Source organism: Ambystoma mexicanum, chromosome 1q (genome assembly GCF_040938575.1).
Source record: "Ambystoma mexicanum isolate Mex_15411 chromosome 1q, UKY_AmexF1_1, whole genome shotgun sequence".
NCBI classification, from domain to species: Eukaryota; Metazoa; Chordata; class Amphibia; order Caudata; family Ambystomatidae; genus Ambystoma; species Ambystoma mexicanum.
In genome coordinates this window covers 695,867,805-695,887,095 of record NC_090922.1, presented here as the reverse complement: position 1 = coordinate 695,887,095, position 19,291 = coordinate 695,867,805, and the positions used below count along the sequence as shown (strand labels likewise).

The 19,291-nt window shown below is 44.8% G+C and overlaps 1 protein-coding gene across 3 annotated transcripts; it reads left to right on the top strand.

Annotated features, from left to right (window-relative positions):
* Positions 1-2,382: 2,382 nt before the first annotated feature.
* Positions 2,383-18,383, top strand: LOC138535441 (E-selectin-like). 3 transcript variants are annotated; one of them, XM_069641296.1, is made up of 16 exons: positions 2,383-2,486; positions 5,542-5,622; positions 6,215-6,601; positions 7,466-7,573; positions 7,739-7,924; positions 8,034-8,219; positions 8,662-8,847; positions 9,753-9,938; positions 10,774-10,959; positions 11,569-11,754; positions 12,050-12,235; positions 13,100-13,285; positions 13,414-13,521; positions 14,373-14,394; positions 14,503-14,578; positions 16,608-18,383. In XM_069641296.1, exons 2-15 carry the CDS (start codon positions 5,586-5,588, stop codon positions 14,561-14,563), a joined length of 2,211 nt encoding a protein of 736 aa, XP_069497397.1. In that variant the 5' UTR covers positions 2,383-2,486; positions 5,542-5,585; the 3' UTR covers positions 14,564-14,578; positions 16,608-18,383. The 3 variants fall into 3 exon arrangements, with proteins under 3 accessions (XP_069497397.1, XP_069497398.1, XP_069497396.1); XM_069641297.1 differs by having other exon boundaries at positions 13,411-13,521; positions 14,506-14,578; XM_069641295.1 differs by having other exon boundaries at positions 13,411-13,521.
* The last annotated feature ends 908 nt before the right edge of the window (positions 18,384-19,291 follow it).

Below are 19,291 nucleotides of genomic sequence, written 5' to 3'. Positions count from 1 at the left end.
TATTTATGGGATTCCTCTTTATACGATTGAGTTGAGGTACTAGTTCTCGTTAATCTCAAAAATTGGTCAAAGGGAAGGTTGTCATGAATATGTTTCGGGTGAAGACTGCTATATAGAAGGAGATTGTGCCTGTCTGTCTTCCTATGGAAAGGTTTAAGAGTTGTCCTTGTTGGTCATATACAAAAATGGTGGGGTTGTCTCATCTGTACAGCCATCCTGTGCTCCCTGATATTGATAAGGAGTGGTACGAGCCGGGAGGCTCCTCATAGCCAGATAAGCAAAATTACTCATATTGGATAAATAATCCCAATCCTGAGAAATGTGCAGTATTTTCGAATTAAATCAGTATTTGCTTCCTCAATGAGCACTGGGATTAGACCGTGTCAATGAAAGGTTGATGGACAGTTATTACCTCTGAGTTTCATGCTCACAAATGTCCATTGTTGGTTCCCCAGTTTGCCAAGACCTGGTACTCTCCGCAACAGGATCCCCATGCAACGACAGTCAGCATGGATACACTGTGACTGCTGTATGAGATTCAACTCAAGAGTGTGTTATCTGGCACTTTTGACATGGTCCACCATTTTCCACTCAAAAATGTATATAGAAGTCTACAAGGCATAGTGATGCAGACAGTTACTGCACTGTGTACATTCTTACTCGATGGGTTCTAAGAACAAATCTAACACATGTATGTGTGTGTTTGAGATGTAGGCATGTGTGATGACCTTTATATTCCTGATATGCATTAGAAGAATATGGGCTAACTTTTTAGTTTGGGCAATTAACTGACACTAAAGCACAACCTATAAACCAAAAACATTGCATTGGAGTACATCTAGGAGCAGATGGGATTTGTGGAGGGACACAAGCTTGTTAGTGCTGTTTGGGTTTTACATACCCGTTGAACTCCCATGGACATTCCTTCCCACCACCCGTCCTTCTCCGCCCAAACCAGACCCTTCTAAGATCTCTTTGAGCTAGCTCTGTCATGCAGTAAAATAAAACTTTGTGTTTTATTCAGGCTGCCAGTGTTATTTCTGAGCAGTGTTCTGAGAATTGATGGTTTAATTGAAGCTGTAAAATAGCTGCAACTAAGCCATTGGCCATAACCTGAATGAGCCTTTGATGTATATATAGTAAGTGTGTCCTCACATCTGTTCCTTACATTAAAGTCCTGATAAAAACCAGCATTGGCAAAGACAACATTGTAGGGTTGTATATAGGTATTAGAGAGGCATTTGCAAGGCGTGGACCTCATACGATAATGATAATGATGTGTTATTTATATATCGCCTTAATCCAAAGTGCTTTACAGAGCACATATTTACATACAATATCACCCAACCGAAATTGGTACTCAAGTCATTTTCCAGCTGTTGCCATCTCATGGCCAGGTAATAACATTATGGTTTACCTGGCAAATACCTATCCCATCTATACACAAAAGTCAAAACTGTTGGCTTTGCCAGTGCTCGTTTTTTGCCACTTCCCTAATGACCCTGCATGAATGGCGGGGCCGTCGAGGGGGTTGGTTCACCCTTTAACCACCATTTTTCCTACCCATACCCCTCCCCCCCACGTCCACCAGATCCTTTACTCAAAATACCCAAACGTACGTTTTAAAAATGGGTTAGTGATAGCCATTTGTATTTTTTTTTGTTACTTGCACCTTTAACCCCTTAAGTGACAAGGACGAGTATGCCTGTCCTTTTTGCATAGACTTGTTTAATAGACTGGCACTTTATTCAAGTCGTTAACATATAATTAGTAAACATTTTGCATCTCGTGTATTTATAGTCCCAGCAAAGTGATACGGGTCAGTTTTTATAAACAATACAATACAAACAATAGCACAGCCAGTAGAGTGCTCACTTTGACATCTGTGCAGAGCCTACTGACGCAGGTTTGCTTCCGAGGTTGATAAATGAGCACCACACACTGTGGGCAATAATAAGCAGCGCTCAGATGCCTGAGGGTTCGCAGCGCTATATAAATGCTAAATTATTATTAATCTAAAAGCAACTATGGGATGAGATTAGAAATGTTGTTTTTAAATATTAAATGGCATCTTCCCATTGGATGAAAGTTGTTAGGCCATACAATGAAATAATAGCAGGGCAGCCTTGTATGTATTATGATTTACTCGGTACTACATTCATTAAAACTGCACCGAAAGGGAAAGGATGTAGATTCTATTTTTTGTGTAGTTTGGCATCATGGCTAGTTCTGGGAATTTTCCTCCGGTGGGGAATTTCTGTGGCCTGCGTCCTCCCATTGCATGCGGCCCTGCGGCGGCGTCATGGGAATTTCGAGGAAGCCGAGGCGGCTGCTCAGGCTATACAGACCGGGGCTGGAGCTGGCAGAAGGGACACATCCCAGGACACGCTGGCTGCGCTTCAGAGAGAGGAACACAGCGCGGGGACACAAAGCAGCACCTCCTTCCCAGCCAACTGACCAGCAGCCAGGAAATCCCTCTGCAATCCGTAAGTATCCTGCAGGACTTCTGCTGCAGTCTTTACAGCGTGGATGCATTGGAAGGTGCGGTGCCATCTCGGCCAGAGTGGGTCCTGCTAGAAGGGGGCTTTGTTCCGGTTTCCATAGAACAGTAGCTGGTCTAGTAGCACCGTAGGGGTGCACGGCCATCCTCTGCTCGTCTGCCCATTTGTGGCCAGGAACTCTCCTCCTACACCTCGGTTACACTTTTTTTTGTTTTGAATTCTATATGCAAGATCGACGCTTTTGTGAAAATATCTTTTTTCACTCTCTGCCCTGGCAGAGAATGTTGTGTGATGTGCCTCTCCTTTGTGTGCCTACCTGGGGCTAGATAATCTAAGCGTTGCCTTTTGTAAAAAAATTGGGCAAATTAACTCTACACCAATGTTGCTGCTTGCACAACAGGGAACGGAGCACACCTGTTACCTGGAAATGTGTTCATTAGGGCACAGCTGAATGAGATTGTTTGTATGTTTTCCGAGCAACATAAAAGGACACGTCGGAAACACATTTATTTCATGTTCAGCACACCGTATGCACACATAATGCAAACCTCTCATGCGCCTTGGTGCCCACGGGTTTTGTGCGCTTCATAAGCGTATAAATAAATAAATAGCACGGAAGGGGGACACCACGGCTTGCTTCATTCCATATGATATAAGCATCCACACTGGTGCCAGGCGCCTTGCTGGTAGAGACTCAGGGACAGAGAGGATGTGTTGAGTTCTGATGCCAGACAACATGCGGCACTTTTAAATCACACGAGTCGACCCCCTTCCCTCGCTACAATGGGGTTTGCTCCTCCAGATTCTATTTCAGTTCACGTTTATTTTGGAAACAGTGAGGGATCCATTGACTGGATGTAAACGGCCCTCCTCAGGGTATCCTTTGAGTAGGATAGAAAAAAAAAGTGCAGGGACAGTGCAGAGGGGCGGCGGGGGGGCTCCCCGTGTCTGGGAGGTGTTCAAGGTTGGAGGGCAGACCCAAGCTAACATTCTTGGGAACCTGAAACTGTGTGAGAAACCCGTGGTATAATTATGATTCGCTTAACCCTTTAAGTGTCAAGGACAAGTATGCTCGTCCTTTTTGCCTTTAAGATGTGTACTAAACAGTCTTTATTGTAAATGCACGCTCACTTGTAAGGTGGTCGTATTACATAAACTTTGCACCTGTGCAAGTGCAATGAGCACCATGGGAAAACGTCCGTTGGGCAAACACGTATTGGGCCTCATTATGAGTCCGGCGCTAGCCGTGGAGGTAAATACCGGCACGGCTGCCGCTGGAGACATTTTTTTTCCTGCACCAGGTAATAGGGGCTTATCGAGGCATTACAGCCCCGGCCGTCCCGGTAATTCCTCATTGCCGGGTGCTAGACAATATTACTCCCCATTCCCAGTTGAGTCCCATTGGACTCGATGGGAATGGGGAGGCCGTATGCACCGGCACCATTCATAAATGGTGCCGGTGCATCCGTCAAGGTCTGCGAGCGGGTGCTGTTCCGCCCGCCAGGTCAGACCTGGTGGGCGAAAAGGCACCCACTCTCAGAACTCGTAGTTTGCTGGTCTGGAAACAACGGTACCGGCAAGCTTACCGGTACCGTTGTTTCCAGACCGGCAACCTTATAATGAGGTGCATTCTTTAAAAGCTTGCTTGCACCAGGGCAAAGGGCTAGGACTAGGGCAAACATACAAAAATGCATTGAAAGAAATATTTGTTGCACTGGGACAATGTGCTAATTTCACTTGCACTGGTGTAAAATATCTATAGTACTGCACTTAAAGTGGCTCTTCTTTGGCAAACCGTGGGGTAGCGATATCCTGGAAACGCCCAGAGGGCCCTGCAGTGCAATCTTGGGGCGGTGAGGCACGGCAATGGGGGATGGCTGAGGTCGAGATCCTGAGAGGAAGGGTGCATTCAGAAGGGGGTGAAGGGGAAACATTGGATTGGGGACAAATGCTTAATGAGCTAATGTAGACACCGGATTTACGCCCACCCTGAACAAGGACATTTGGAGTTACAGTAATGTTACAAGGGGTTGTTGAGGGTGGGAAGAGGGGTGACAGAGGAGAATGGGGGGGTGTTCAATGGGGAAATGTTTATTCACTGCAAACCTGGTTGTTATGAGGTTATGGGTCAAGATGATGCGTGCTGCAAAACATGTTGACTGTTTTAACTACTGTGTGATGGTAAGGAGAAATATGTATATAATCTAAACACATATTTCAAAAAGTAAAATAAGCAAAGTGGCTCTTCTTGACCCCAGCACATTATAATGATTTCTGGATGTTTTTAGCGGCATGGACGCCGCCCTAAAGAGCTTCGGGATAGCAGAGAGGCCATCATTCCTTCAATAAAAGCTTAAGAACTTAAACTTAATTACTACAATCCTCACTTGTATGAAACAGAAGCAGTACATTTTCAGGGCCCCAGGAAGAGCCCAGCATCCTCAGACCCCCAGGACATGGATCTTCTTTCTTCTGGAGATCATTTGTGGTGAACATGAGTAGTGCTTGGCTTTGACTTCAAGTGGGACCCTTCTTCTTAGTTTTAGGGAGATCACAGAGCTTCTGGGATATCCTTGATACCCCTATTTTGAATCCTTTGTTAAGACAGATGTATACGTGTTTAGAGACTGAGCATTCTCAGCTGGAGAGACACTCTCTGGAGGCGTCCCGTTCACGGTAGGAAAATACTTTTATTTAGCCCTGTCCAAGCCCTTTGGACGGGTGCTAATGGCATTGACCCCCCATTCCCACGGCTGGAATGGGGGCACTCATCATTGGCATTCGTTTCACTCGGGCCGCTAACTCGGGTGGCCAGCCAGCCCTTGGAACGGGAGGTTAGCGCCACAAAAGATCTTCTCGTCCTGATGAACCATAATCTGCTTTCAACATGATGGTCACATCCTATCTACAAACCTCAAACGTGCCCATTGTTTTGTGAAAGAGTGTTGGAAGGTTCCGACTGGGCGACTTGTGCCTGCCATGTCCATGGTTATCTATGTGTTGAGGAATAGCCACTAACTGCAGTTGCTTCTCCTTGCAGCCTCTACCATCGTCAGGTGAAGACCTCAACTGACCTCCAGAAACATGATTGGCCTGTGGATCTTGTCCATCGTCAGCTATGGTGAGCGATTCTTTTTGTGCCCTAAGTAAACACATACCCACTCACACCTGCGCAAACACGCACGCACACGTATTCACACGCTTGTAAATACTGTGAAATCCTAAACTACATAATAGTACAATCTCAAATCTGTTGTTTATACCCAGATATGCATGCACAGCACAACACACACACATCATTACTCACATACTCCTGCTCAGCACTAATGTCCATGCCACACAATAATGCACACACATGTTCACACACACACACACATGTTCACACACACATGTTCACACACACACACACACACACACACACACACACACACACACACACACACACACACACACCCACACCCACACACACACACACACACACACACACACATACGTAACATACAATTCTTGTGCATGCACAGAAACATACACACCAACAGCACATGCTCGTAAAAGCACACACAAACATACAAAAAGACTACTTGCAAACTAATGATCACAATACAAGATTTGTATTTAAAGCATTGAAGTGTTTTAACATAAAAGGGCCCTTAATTAATACTTGTGGTGTATTGATTGCCTTAATTAATGACATGACTCATCTTTTCTTCCAGGGCTTGTAATGTTTTCACAAGTAGATAGCTGGACGTACCACTACTCCAATGCCACTATGAACTATACACAAGCTAGGCAATGGTGTCGCGCCCACTACACAGACATGGTGGCTATCCAGAACCGAGAGGAGAATGAGCACCTGAACGAGATCTTGCCTTTCACTCCCACCTACTACTGGATTGGCATCAGGAAGATCAGGAACCAGTGGACCTGGGTGGGCACCAACAAGGCCCTGACGGAGGAGGCAAAGAACTGGGCGGACAACGAACCCAACAACAAAAAGAACAACGAGGACTGCGTGGAGATCTACATCAAGAGGAGGCGGGACCCCAGCAAGTGGAACGACGAATCGTGCAGGAAAAAGAAGGTTGCTTTGTGCTATACAGGTACATTCACAAACATAAATTGTCCTTCTGAGTCAAGAGGATGCCATAGTTGGGGCACTTCTCTATTTAAGATCCTTCGTGCTGTGGGTGGGATGGGCGTAGACGCCCCCACCACCCAGCACTGTCCAGTGTGACTCTGGCACTCTCTGACCTTTCTTCTATCCTTCCCTGCCTTGCTGTGAGTCGAATTACACCAATGACGCAGTGTGTATTTGATCCATAAAGTTGAAATGGCCCCTGAGATTGCTCAGGGGCCACGTGACTTTTGTATAATTGAGCCATACCAACTGGCACACAGGTTGATGCAGAGCAGAGATCTGCAACCTGTGGATCTTCAAATGCTTTGAACTACAACTTCTGTAATCACCATTGATTAAGCTGGGCAGGGCTGATGGGAGTTGTGGTCTGAAACATCTGGAGAGCCAAGGGTTGCATAACCCTGATGCAAGTCTTCAAAGATGCTCCCATTATGCAAAGTACAAACTTATATGATATGGCATTTGTTTCATGGCACAACCTGACTCGAGTATTATCCCCCCACACACACACTGTATGCCATAATTGGGTATGTTACATATTTGTGCGGCTGTGTGTGGGGACACATAGGCTGTTCCTAATGGCAGAGGAGAGCAGGATAGTATGCAATGTAATTATTAAAGTACCCCCCCACTTTATACATAACCAGAAAATGGCAAGTCACCTTGAGGGTCATTGAGTAGCTGTAGGCAGAACCTTTCACGTTCCACGATACCCTGCTTATGTATGATTAGCGGTTGTTTACCCCACATCTGAGCACCTGTGGACTCAGCAGATTGCAAACGAATGATTTGCTAACGAGGAAATCTCCTATTTTTCTTTCTGCAGCCTCCTGCCACGCAGCCTCATGTAGCGGCAACGGCAAATGCGTAGAAACCATTGACAACCACACCTGCCAGTGCTATGAAGGATTCTACGGGTCGGAATGTCAGCACGGTGAGAACCTGTGGCTACTTACCTCTTCTTGGGTGGGACATAGCATGTTGGGACCTGGCTTTGAGGACCCTTTTATAAATGATGCCGCATAGTTGGTTAGTTTCGTACTGTAAACTGTAGAGTTTGGGCGATTGGCAATAATGGCTATGTTTCTCCACCTTGTAGTGATGCCATGTGAGCCTCTGGAGGCACCCAGGAATGGCTTTCTGAACTGCAATCACCCAGTGCAGGAATTCAGCTACAATTCTTCCTGTCAGATCGCGTGTGTGGAAGGCTACGCCTTAAACTCATTGGACACTGTGCAGTGCACATCTTCTGGAAGATGGACGGCGGCCATGCCCGAATGTCAAGGTAACGTCTACCGGCTTGGCGATCAAGTTACCATAGCAAAGGTACAAGTGGCTACACCACTGCTGTGGCCCAGATAGGGTAATTAATGGTTTCTCTCTTTTGGCTGCAGTGATGAAATGCAACGTCCTGGAGGATCCAGCCCAGGGGGTCATGAACTGCTCTCACCCGCTCGGGGACTTCATGGTCAATTCCACCTGCAACTTCGCCTGCGACAAGGGATTTGTGATGACGGGATCTGACCGGCTGCAGTGCGGGGCCTCTGGAGAATGGGATGGCAATCAGCCAGAGTGTGAAGGTAAAAAGACTGCTGGGCACAGGCAGAGATGCTTTCTAGACTCTAGCTGCCTTTCTTCCTGCATCAGGTTGGCAGCACATGATGTGTGTTTGTAGCATCTTCTGGGTTCTAGGAGCCTTGCTCTTCTGTTGGGAGCCTTTTGATCACTATGAGTGTTACTGGTGTGTGGTCTGGTCACTACATTTTCCTTACACAGTCCTTCCATGTGGTCACCCATTTTTGCACAAACTGCCCTTTAGGTGCCCACGCAGTGCTAGACTAAAATCTTCTGTGATTGAAGACTTTGCCCCATCCGGCCACGCTTGCATGCCCAACTCCCAACCGATCTGTCCTCTCAGATTGCCACCGGTATGGTTGCAGCCTCCATAAGACTCTGAAGAGATTGGCCCACTCTTTTGTGGAGTTTGTCATCCATGTTAAAAATATAATTTGTGTTTTCCAGCTGTACAGTGTGACCAGGTGACAATGGTGGAACACGGCACCGTGACCTGCAGTGGTTCATATGGAAAATACTCCTATAACGCGACCTGTGATTTCGCCTGCGATGAGGGTTACGCCATGTCTGGGTCAGCGGGTCTGAGGTGCACTGCGGAGGGTGAATGGACGGACCAAGTTCCCAAGTGTGAATGTAAGAATCTGCTTTTATGATTATTCTGCAAATCCTCTGATTTTAAGCTGTCCAAGGGAGATGACAATCTGCAAAGAGAGGGCGCACCCTTGGTGCAAGTTCTTGTAGGCCAGTCGCACAGGCGGCTACAGGGTCAGTTAAAGAACATGGTAATTTGGGCATTGTACTATTTAGGCCTAGCAGAAAAAACAAGGCACATTTTACCGGTTAAATAAAAACGCCAGCTAAGATCCATTGACACCGTTGGCCACCAACAGCTAGTTCCAAGGTTCAACTGGAATCTACAAGGGTTTTCCGTATATCATCAATAGATGTCCAAAATCCCCCTGACCAGCAATTTAGATTTAGCTGTTTTTTTCACCACAGGCAATATTAATTGGTTATACTCGGTTTCAACTTTAAAATTCTCTTGTGATGACAGATATCTACACCTTTTCTCTTTCCTTGACCTCAAATTCTTCATTTCAAGATTCTATGTATGGGGAGTCCTCGCTACTCCCAACCCATACTGTGAGCTACTCATGCAAAAAGCCCTGCAGCATTTCATAACACTTATGTTCCGAAAATATGTACTATCAAACGCATATGCTATAAAAGGATTTCCTTCATAAAAAAAAAAAATACCAATCTTATTAACATTTGCAACATTAATGCGTATTAATGCGTTGGTTTATGTAATACAAAACTTGAAATAAAATGCTAAACAAAACACGGGGAAAGTTATGTCTTTCGGAGACAACATTGTTTATATAACTGACTTGTTATCCAAGCTGACAGGCCCCATCCGGTCCGTCTTCTCTGTTTACTATGGTTTGGACTGTTTTCTTCACAGAACTCCACAGTGTTTTCTCAAATGTATCTCTGGTGTGTGCATCCCGTGATAAGAATACGTTTGTGTTTTCCAGCTGTAAAATGTCCGGATGTGAAAATGATTGAGCACGGCACAGTGGCCTGCAGCGTTTCAAATGGAGAGTTCTCCTATAATGCAAACTGTGAGTTCACCTGCGACGAGGGCTACAGGTTGACCGGGGCGACAAGTCTACAGTGCACAGTGCAGGGCGAGTGGACGGCACAAGTTCCCAAGTGCGAAGGTAAGGATCCAGTTTTAATGCCACCATTAAAACCTGCAAAGAAGGACATTCCAGTTGACCATTTGAAAATGGTTTGCGCTGGATCCAGTTGAAGCTTGTGGTATTGTGGACAAAGATATATGTAAAAACAAGAGTAATTCTAATGGCTAAGCAAAAAGAGCACATCAAATCAATAGACATCATTGGACATTAATAACCACTTCTAAGACTGAATTATATTCTATAATTTTCTCGAGTCTAGTACAACAGGTGTCCAAAAATGCATATGCCGGATTCAGTAGAAACCATGTGTAACTGGTGAACTGGAATTGGAATTTGTACCAGGTACTGACAAATGTGCTATTTTATTAATAGCACAACCATCCATTTTTTTAACCTGGAATCAGCTTAATAAAAACTACTTAACAATGACGGGCACATAGTAGGATGAGATGTGTAGTTGATCACTACAGACTTGCCAGACTTCTCTTTCCTTGACCTAAACATATATATATTCCCAGAGCCCCAGCGTGGTACCACACCACTACCATGTTTCATAAAATGTATGGCCATCTTGTGAAGCTCCACTCCTCCTCAAAACCGGTTGGCTCGCGCTTTTCAAAATACTCGAATATAGTCGAATGATAAAATAAGAATACTTTGAGAAAGTTTTGTTCTTGTTGTTTCTGAAAGGAGCATTTAGGTTGTTATGAACCCACGCTACGTACCCAAACCCTGCGTTATCGGCCCTCCCTGGTACACTGGCTTGCGACTGCAGCCTCCACATGGCTCTACAGAGTTGCGTACGCTCTTTGGTGGTTGCCCTCCATGTTAACATGATATTTGTATTTTCCAGCTGTAAAATGTGAAGAGGTGAAGACGGTTGAACACGGCATAGTGAGCTGCAGTGGTTCAGGTGGAGATTTCTCCTATGCCTCAACCTGTGACGTCACCTGCCATGAGGGCTACACATTGACCGGGCCAGCAAGTCTGCAGTGTACTGCACAGGGCGTGTGGACAGAGGACGTCCCCAAGTGTGAAGGTAGGAACCCCCTCTTCGTATCACCATAAAAATCCTGTCAAAGGTCTGTAAAGAGATTTAACATCTGAAGACAGTGCTATGTAATAGACCTTGAGTTGATGTAGTAAGGGTAAAACAAAAATTTTACAAATCTTAAGCTTATACAAAACATTGAGATCATGAACCAGACAATTATTGACAATAACAATTTGAGGGACTAGCATATCCCGTACCAAAGTGTGGGCTGAAGGTAGTAGCAATGACTATTTTTGTAGTTTTGTCTTCTGATTGGGGCGATATCTGGGAGCCACCCACCTAAGCCCCCTGCAACTCCTACAAATTTGCTGCCAACACTGCAAACACATCATTTCCCCTACCTTCTGCAACCAGTGTTTGCCATAAAGCAGATCCCTGCTGTAAAAACAGGAAACACGTTGGGTCAATAGGGATCAAGTGGCAGCAGAAGTTAGCTTTTAGCTTGATATTTGATTGGCCACCAAGTCATCCACTTAAATTAGGGGCTCATACTTCTAGCCAGATCAAAACTGAGATCACATTCCAAGTGCATGGGCTATGACGTGGTTGATGCTTCATTTGTGGGCTAAGTGCTATTCTGAACTTCCTTCACAGCTGTGAAGTGTGAGCCACTGAGCGCACCCGGGTATGGTGCCATGAGCTGTGCAGAGCTGGATCAAGATGGCCGACGCAACTTAACCTGTCACTTCAGCTGCGATGAGGGCTTTGTGCTGGCTGGATCCCAGAGGCTGCACTGCACCGCAGCAGGCCACTGGACAGAAGAAGCACCCAGATGTGAAGGTAATTTGAACGCCATATTGATGTTCTCCTAGGCCTGTATTATTGGACAATGTTAATTTCCAAGCGACAACCTTGTGTTTTTGAATAATTGTTTGGTCCCTCTAGTCACTGTATAACAAAGTGTTATGCCTGTGGGGAAAGTCCTGGTATTGAAGGATGTGGGAATGTTACCTGCTGCTCCCACTCACCTGCACCACCTACCTGTCCTGTTCTTTGCATTCTGAAGTGGCCATTAGTGGCATGATGTGCAGTACAAAAAAAAAAAACTCAAAAGAAATGCGCATGTGTTTTCCAGCTGTGACCTGTGCTACCATACAGAAGCCAGAGCATGGTAACATGGACTGCATGCATGCTCGTGGGATGTTTGCTTACAAGTCCAGCTGCTCGTTCCGCTGCAATGAAGGCTTTTCGTTAATCGGCACACCACTCCTCCGATGCTCCTCAGAAGGACTTTGGACCGCTCAAGCACCAACCTGCCAAGGTATGGAATCTTTGTAGACCCCCCTCTCAGTATTGACTATGCTGGCTGGGGTTGGCGGGAGTTGCAGTCCAAAACATCAGGAAAGCCAACGTTTTGGGGGAAGGAGGATAGTGTAGGGGCAACACGTCTGTATCGGAAGCCAAACAATGCGGCCCAACACAGGTTCAAATCCCGGTCCTGCGCTTAGTCCAGTATTAAGCGCGTTATAAAAGATTAAATTAATGATTAAATAAATGAATTAATGAAAAGGTTGAAGACCCTTATCGTAGCAAATCCACACATTTGATGTCCTGTCATTTGTGCTCTATATAGTGGTTCTGTATACATTGGTTTCAACTATTGTCACAACCTTTAATAACAGCCACCTACGTTGTTATATCCCACACAGAATTGGTGGTGGCCAAAAATAAAACATATAATGGCATTCTCATTTTGCATTGTGGGCTGCTGGCCTTAATGGGGAAATGACCACATGACCTAACCTGTGCCATATTCCAACCTCCAACGATTCCAGCAAAGTCATTCCATTCAGTGCTGGGCAAAAACGAAGCCACATCATTTGTTTTCTCCATCTTTGCGAGCTTTATCGTAAAGAAACAAGCCACCATTTGTTTATGAACATTTTTCTGCAGTAATATTTGGCACAAGGGAGGATAATCAATCCTAGAATTTCCATGCCATACACAAAATACAGGAAAAAACAGCATTATGGAATCATGAGGGGGAGTAAAGCACAGCATTGGAGTGATATCTGCTTCAGTTTTATCTTGAGAGAGTGGGAACATTGAGAACGCACAGGCCCTAAGCCGTGTTCTTCGCCCAGAGCGTCATAACATGAGGTCCTTTGTGTTTTATTCATTACAGCTGTGCAGTGTGAAGCACTCCCCGTGCCAGACAAAGGCCTCGTGAACTGCTCTCATCCTTTTGGAGACTTCAGATATGCTGCAGAGTGCAAGTATGAGTGCACCAAAGGACACACACTGATGGGCTCGGACACCTTGGAGTGCAGCGCAACAGGTCTCTGGACCGCTTCACCGCCAACATGTGAAGGTATGATATACCCGTCATCTAATGTGACAGACTGCAATCGTTTTTCAAATATAATAATTAGTACAAGCTCGAAAGGAAAAAAACAGCCGGAAACTGTGATCTCATGATACACCTTCTTGTTTCAGCAGTGGACGAATCGGATGTTTATGTAGCAGTTGGAGTAGCGGCCACCGGGACTTCCTTACTTTCTGCGGGATCCCTTCTTGTCTGGCTCGTGAAGCGACTGAGGAAGACAGGTGAGGCATATTCCTGAGTTATGCTGAGCCTACATAGTAGTAGATACGGACAGAAAACCCTCATTACACCCGAAACTGGCCTCACTTACTGCTCTCCCAACGTCCCTGGCCACCCCTCACTTTATCTTGTTATCTCCTTGGTTCCTTCTACTGATCCACAAATAATGCAACTCTCAGAACGCGCTGTGGAAGAGCCTCTCAGTCTAACCTCAGCTCGTCCTTAGAGTTGGAGAAGCCCCAGTGCTGGCTTCAGCCAGACCGTGAGTCTGTTTCACGCAACCCCAGAATTAACCATGTAGCTCCTCTAGACCCATTGTTTCTTCCAGTGCTTCTTGCACCTGGCACCTCTGCTTGCCCACTGGCTCTGGTGCCACCGCCTTATCCACTTGCTCCGATTGCTGCATCCATGCCTGTTGAGAAAAAATGGCCCGGCTCACTGCCAGATTTCCCAAGCTCATGGAGTCACTTGGTTCACTACCATTAAAATGAGCCATTTATGTCACCCATTGCAGCATTTCCGGGGGAGGGACGAAGAAGTGAATGTAGCGCCCCCTAGGCATTTGCAACCCTTGGTATGTGCCCATTTTAAATCCGGCCATGCTATGGCCTTCCCCCAGGATATGCAACCACTGACACGCCAGATGTTTTAGGCTACCATGCCCATCAACCCAAGCAATCCTAGGCAGTGGTGAGGGATCATGGGAGTCATAGCCCCTGGAGAGCTGCAGGTTGCAGACCCATGGGGTAGGCGCCATGTTCCCTGTGCTCTCCTTACCATTGTGGGAGTGTCCGTCAATGAATTGAATCATGGGAGTAATAGCTAATGTTTCATTTTTTTATTCTCTTTTCAGGAAAGAAATTTAGACCTTCAAGGTAAGTTGGAACAAGAACTTAATTAAGTATGCAGCCTTTACATGACTCTTTATGAGCAGTTCGTGTTCAAACAGCAGTGAGGTAATAGCTGTGTTTATTGTATTGCAGCAGCTGCCAGAGTCTGGATGATTCTTCTGGGGTATATCAGAGCATTGTTGAGCAAATCTGAGGAGAAAACAGCGAGGTGAGCCATGTTACATGTTTCCGTGCTTGCTGGATGCTGCCCCCTGTGTCATAGTCTGTACTCGTATGGGTTGAGGGGGTTTGTTAAAGAAAACCTCCTCTACACTGGCACTTTGGGCAGGCCAACCTTTGAGGTGATGTATGTATTCTCCAATTGGATACCTTTACACTCAGAAGAAAACCAAACCTAAGGCGAGTTATGAGGGACCTACTATCGTGAGAAGCAATCGGGTCCAAATAGCGCATCCTTTGGCCTGGGATAGAAATAGTGACATACTTCCTGTTCGACTGTTTTGGAGTTCCTTTTCTCTCCTCTCTATGTCCCATATGCATTTTAATTTCCCAGTAATAAGCCCAAGATCGTTTTTAGAAATGGTACTCAGGTCCGTAAACAGTTCTCCTGCATCTACTTTCGTCAGAGTCTTCCATAATTAGTTTATCCAATGGGATGCTATGTAGGTTTGTCTCACCTTAAGATCCTTCAAGATTTTATGGTGATATTTTGGGACAAACCAGCCTCTGGATTGGTCCACACTGATAACCACATGCAAATAGGTCTTAACCTGAGCTTGTCACTTACAAAGGGATGGTTCAGTTCTGAGTGCATGGCAAAAAGCAGGGCAAACGCGGGAGTTTGAGGAGGTGTCTATTAAAGGCCTCCTCCTTTAGTTGAATTAAGTGTGTGTCCTCAAATCCCAGGGCCTCAGCACCATACAATGCTATCACACAAGGTTTTGCCCAATACATTTTCAAAGTAGTTGCAATGGACTGATAACCTAAAGAGTTTGCGGTGCTATTATCGGCACTGCATATCTGACCCATGGATTGAGTTTGCTTTGGATAGGTGGTCCCTCCCATACCATTTATTTGCAAATACCACACCCACATAACTAAAGTGGTCCACCTGCTCAAGTCTAATGTTATTCTGAAAAAAGAGAAAAGAAGATAATTGTTTCTCCCCAATCATCATTACCTTGAACCTAATGGCATTGACTTCTAAGTCTCTTGATCCCACGAATTTGGAATATTTGCTAATAACGGCCTGCAGTGCTTTTGGCGTCCTGGCTACTAACACAACATTATCTGCATAGCTCATTCCTGGAGTACATGTGCCAGCAATCATGGGAACATCAGCGCGCATAGCCTTCAACTCAGACTCCAACACGTTGGTGTAGAGGTTGAACAGAAGTGGTGCCAGAACACACCCCTGCTTCACACCCCTACTATATGTTGAAGTACTGAGTACACCTGCCCATGAGCCAAAAGCGAACAGCTGCCTGTGTTTCGAAATGTAGAAGCTTTATCACTGCTAAAAGATGCAGGGATATTTTTAATCCTTCTAAGACTGCCCAAAGACTCGCCCTATTAACTATGTCAAAGATGGTTGAGCTATCCATAAAAGCCAAATACATTGGTGCTTTATACAGGTAAGAGTATTTTGCCACTAGGGGGTATAGATTAAATGTTTGCTATCTCGTACCCAGTCCAGAGTGAAAACCTCCCTGAGTTTCAGCCAAAATCCCTGCCGCCGCGACCCACTCATTAAGCCTAGTAAAGACGAATTTAGCAAACAATTCTCTATGGTGGATGCTTATGGTCGGGAGAGGGCTGCAAACTGAAACATTAATGGAACACAAAAGGCAAGTGAACCATATGTTGGAGAAAGTATTGAAGCATAGGCGAGGGTACCATTGGGGTCAAAGTAGACTTGCCAGTATTGTTATTGGTATTCAGAAGCCTACAGCATAAGGCACTCCAAGGTTTTAATTGATGTCATCTTCTTTGCCGCTTTATGTGGCCACCTGGGGTAACATCACCTGAGGGATATGGTCATATAAAATGCTTTCTCAGTTGAAGTTGCGTTGGCCCGCTATCTGCTTTCTAGGTGAACCATTGAACATTTCTGAAGTCACAGTGATATATTCAGTTTAGGTGTATAGGCAGCAGAGGAACCCAATAAGAAGCGATGTAGATAAATGGGAAGGTTATGATAGACCATATTCTTAAATGTTACAACCTTCTTTTCACAGGAGAAAGCCAACCATAAGGGGGAAGATTGAATGGTGCTTCGGCCATATCTGAGCAACAGAGATCAATGAAGCAATCAGTCTATCAAGTGGATCACAGCTCCCATAAGAACTACATATCTTGTTGACAAGATGAATTTTGTTGTGGGTCCCGGTACGAAACGTCGAAGCTCATACACATATACAACTTGATCACACAATTGATGACCAAATGACTTGTGTTCTGGCTGCTTTCTCTTGTCTATGGTCCCTTGGGTGAAACTCAAATCTTTCTTAAGAGGCATATTTCTGGCTCCTACAGTTTAGAGCGTTCCGCAAGTTATTCCATGGAGGACTCAAAGCATCCTTCTCTATTGGAACTTCACTGGAGGAAAATATAAGCTGTTTCCAGAAAGCCATGCAAAGTTCACCCTCACAATCAATGATTTCATGTGCTCCCTGGCTCTTGGCATTCCAGATTATTCCCCAAAAATTGAGGACTTGAGCTGGAAAGAAACTTGCCTTGGAATGAGGACACTAAGAAGATAAATCAAATATTTTACCAATCATACATTTAATGGTAGAGGAGGTGGGCAAAGGGCATGTTTTGCCCGGGCAAGGGTTTGGAAAAATGGGCTATGTTAGTCAAAACAAATGGATCGGCAAGATGTGTACGTGCACCTCCTAATCCTAGTGCACAACCAATGCTTTAACCCTTTAAGAGACAGGGGATGAATGCAATCAACTTTATAACATAGAATCGCTATTTTATACTGCTGTCTGTGAATCATACATTATGTTTGTTGATCACTACAACCAAGAAAAGATCGGTGTCAACTAGACAGCTAGTGAATTTGCAGGGAACGAAGTAAGCGAACCAAGGATGTTTTGGAAATTCAATATTGTTTCATCCCCGTGGGATTTGGTCTCGTAACATACATTAGATGTTTGTTTTTAGTTTGTATGTGTTTTACAAGAAAAGAATGGAAATTGCAATCACAGAAGTGCTGTGTTGGGAAGAGAATTCAGAAGGTTACTGGTTACTGAACGGGTAACTGAGAGACGAGTTCCAGGAGACTGCTGAGGCTCCTGACAGGCATAGGTGTATTCTGCTGATCATGGTGTTCGAGGACGCTCGGTTCTATCTGACAGTTGTGTGTTATGTAATAATGAAAACAATTATAACTACACTTAGTGCACTTTACAAATTGTTCGTCCCTACACACTGTTCACCGGAGATGCACAGAAGCAGGTCCTTCAAAAATATTGGGGCTTCAAGAAGGTACCTAGATTTTGATTTTGATTAAAACCCTGACCACAAAGGATACTGTAGACACCTTTTCTGATATAAAATGGAAGGTAAACATGAATGTCACTACTACAGCTAAGTGAGAAGCATATCTGGTTAAACTTGCAGAAAATGCACCCTGATTGTGGACCCTAAAAAGGGAACATTTCCATAAGGGAGGAAGGGAGGGGAAGGACCAGTTCTTCGTGGACTCCATTGTCCCCTTGTTACCACCATCGTTGCAGGGAATCCCTCTCACACATCGTGGAGAAAGTGGTCATCTCATGCAGACATGTGATGGATGAGACGCCTGAATGCGTGAAGACACTAAAGAAGAACGGTGCTCTGCTATTGTGGCATCACAGAATGTTACACTGTGTACAGATGGTAGTCTTAGAAATATGTATTTAATTTATTAGAATTATTGGATATCTATTTTATAAAAGCGTTATGTGTGTGCAACTCAGATGCACAATGTGTTATTTTGTAATAAAATATTAATATTTATAGTACTTTTGCTTCCTTGATTTTTTGACTGAAGTGTACCTTATATGACATTTATTTAATTGTGAAATGGAGAGATAATCATTTCTACTGCACCTTAATTGGACGCTGTGTAAACATGTCTGCACACATCGGAGTTGTCACTGAAAATAACTATTTCAAGAAATGTCCTTAAACAAATAGATTCAAAGCATTGCATACTCCAGAGGGATGATACCTAAATGGTAAACCATCCCTTCCATGTATGTATAATGCTGGGAAAAATCCTTATGAAATGCGCACCTTTTTGTGTTTATGCAAATATACTGAAACCCCTTTTGGTCGTTCTTCTTGTGGTCGTTTGTATATTGGATATTATTAAAAAATACATTTATGTTTCATTTCCACCTGACGCAAAAGGTAGATGCGCTGCCATATGTATTTTTGCAAAGAGCCTTGTAAACGGGCTCTGGGATTGACGCCACAGCTTGGTGCTGTGTTGAACTGTGAAGTGAAACACTAAGGGAACCAAGATTGGCAGCATGTAGACCAGCAATGATCAGAGAAGAAGGGCACGCTACTTGCGGTGTGTGGTGCCACAGCCACCGCAGCGGCAGGCCTGAGGTGGAACTACCAGCAGAGATAACACAGGGTCCAGAAGTCAGGGCATGGCATGGGGACGGGGCGTCGGAGGAAGGTGACTGAGAAGCGGCCACATGAAGGCACTGAAGGAGGAGCATTGAGACACAAGGATGGGTGGTAGTGTTTGGGCGTCAATCCCACGTGCACCAATGATTGGCGAAAGATACAAAGCTAGTGGGTGGTTGAATAGATGACTGTAATTTTATTTTCAATTTTAACAATACAACAATACATTAAAAACATCAAGGTGATACAAAAATAAACTATATACAAGATTACAAATCACTGAACACAA

What these genes read in the sequence shown, in the direction of transcription:
- LOC138535441 (XM_069641295.1), top strand. Translation starts at nt 5,586, where the DNA reads ATGATTGGCCTGTGGATCTTGTCCATCGTCAGCTATG. An exon ending in CTTGTCCATCGTCAGCTATG is followed by an intron (nt 5,623 to 6,214) that starts GTGAGCGATTCT and finishes CTTTTCTTCCAG; the next exon opens with GGCTTGTAATGTTTTCACAA. An exon ending in AGAAGCACCCAGATGTGAAG is followed by an intron (nt 11,755 to 12,049) that starts GTAATTTGAACG and finishes TGTGTTTTCCAG; the next exon opens with CTGTGACCTGTGCTACCATA.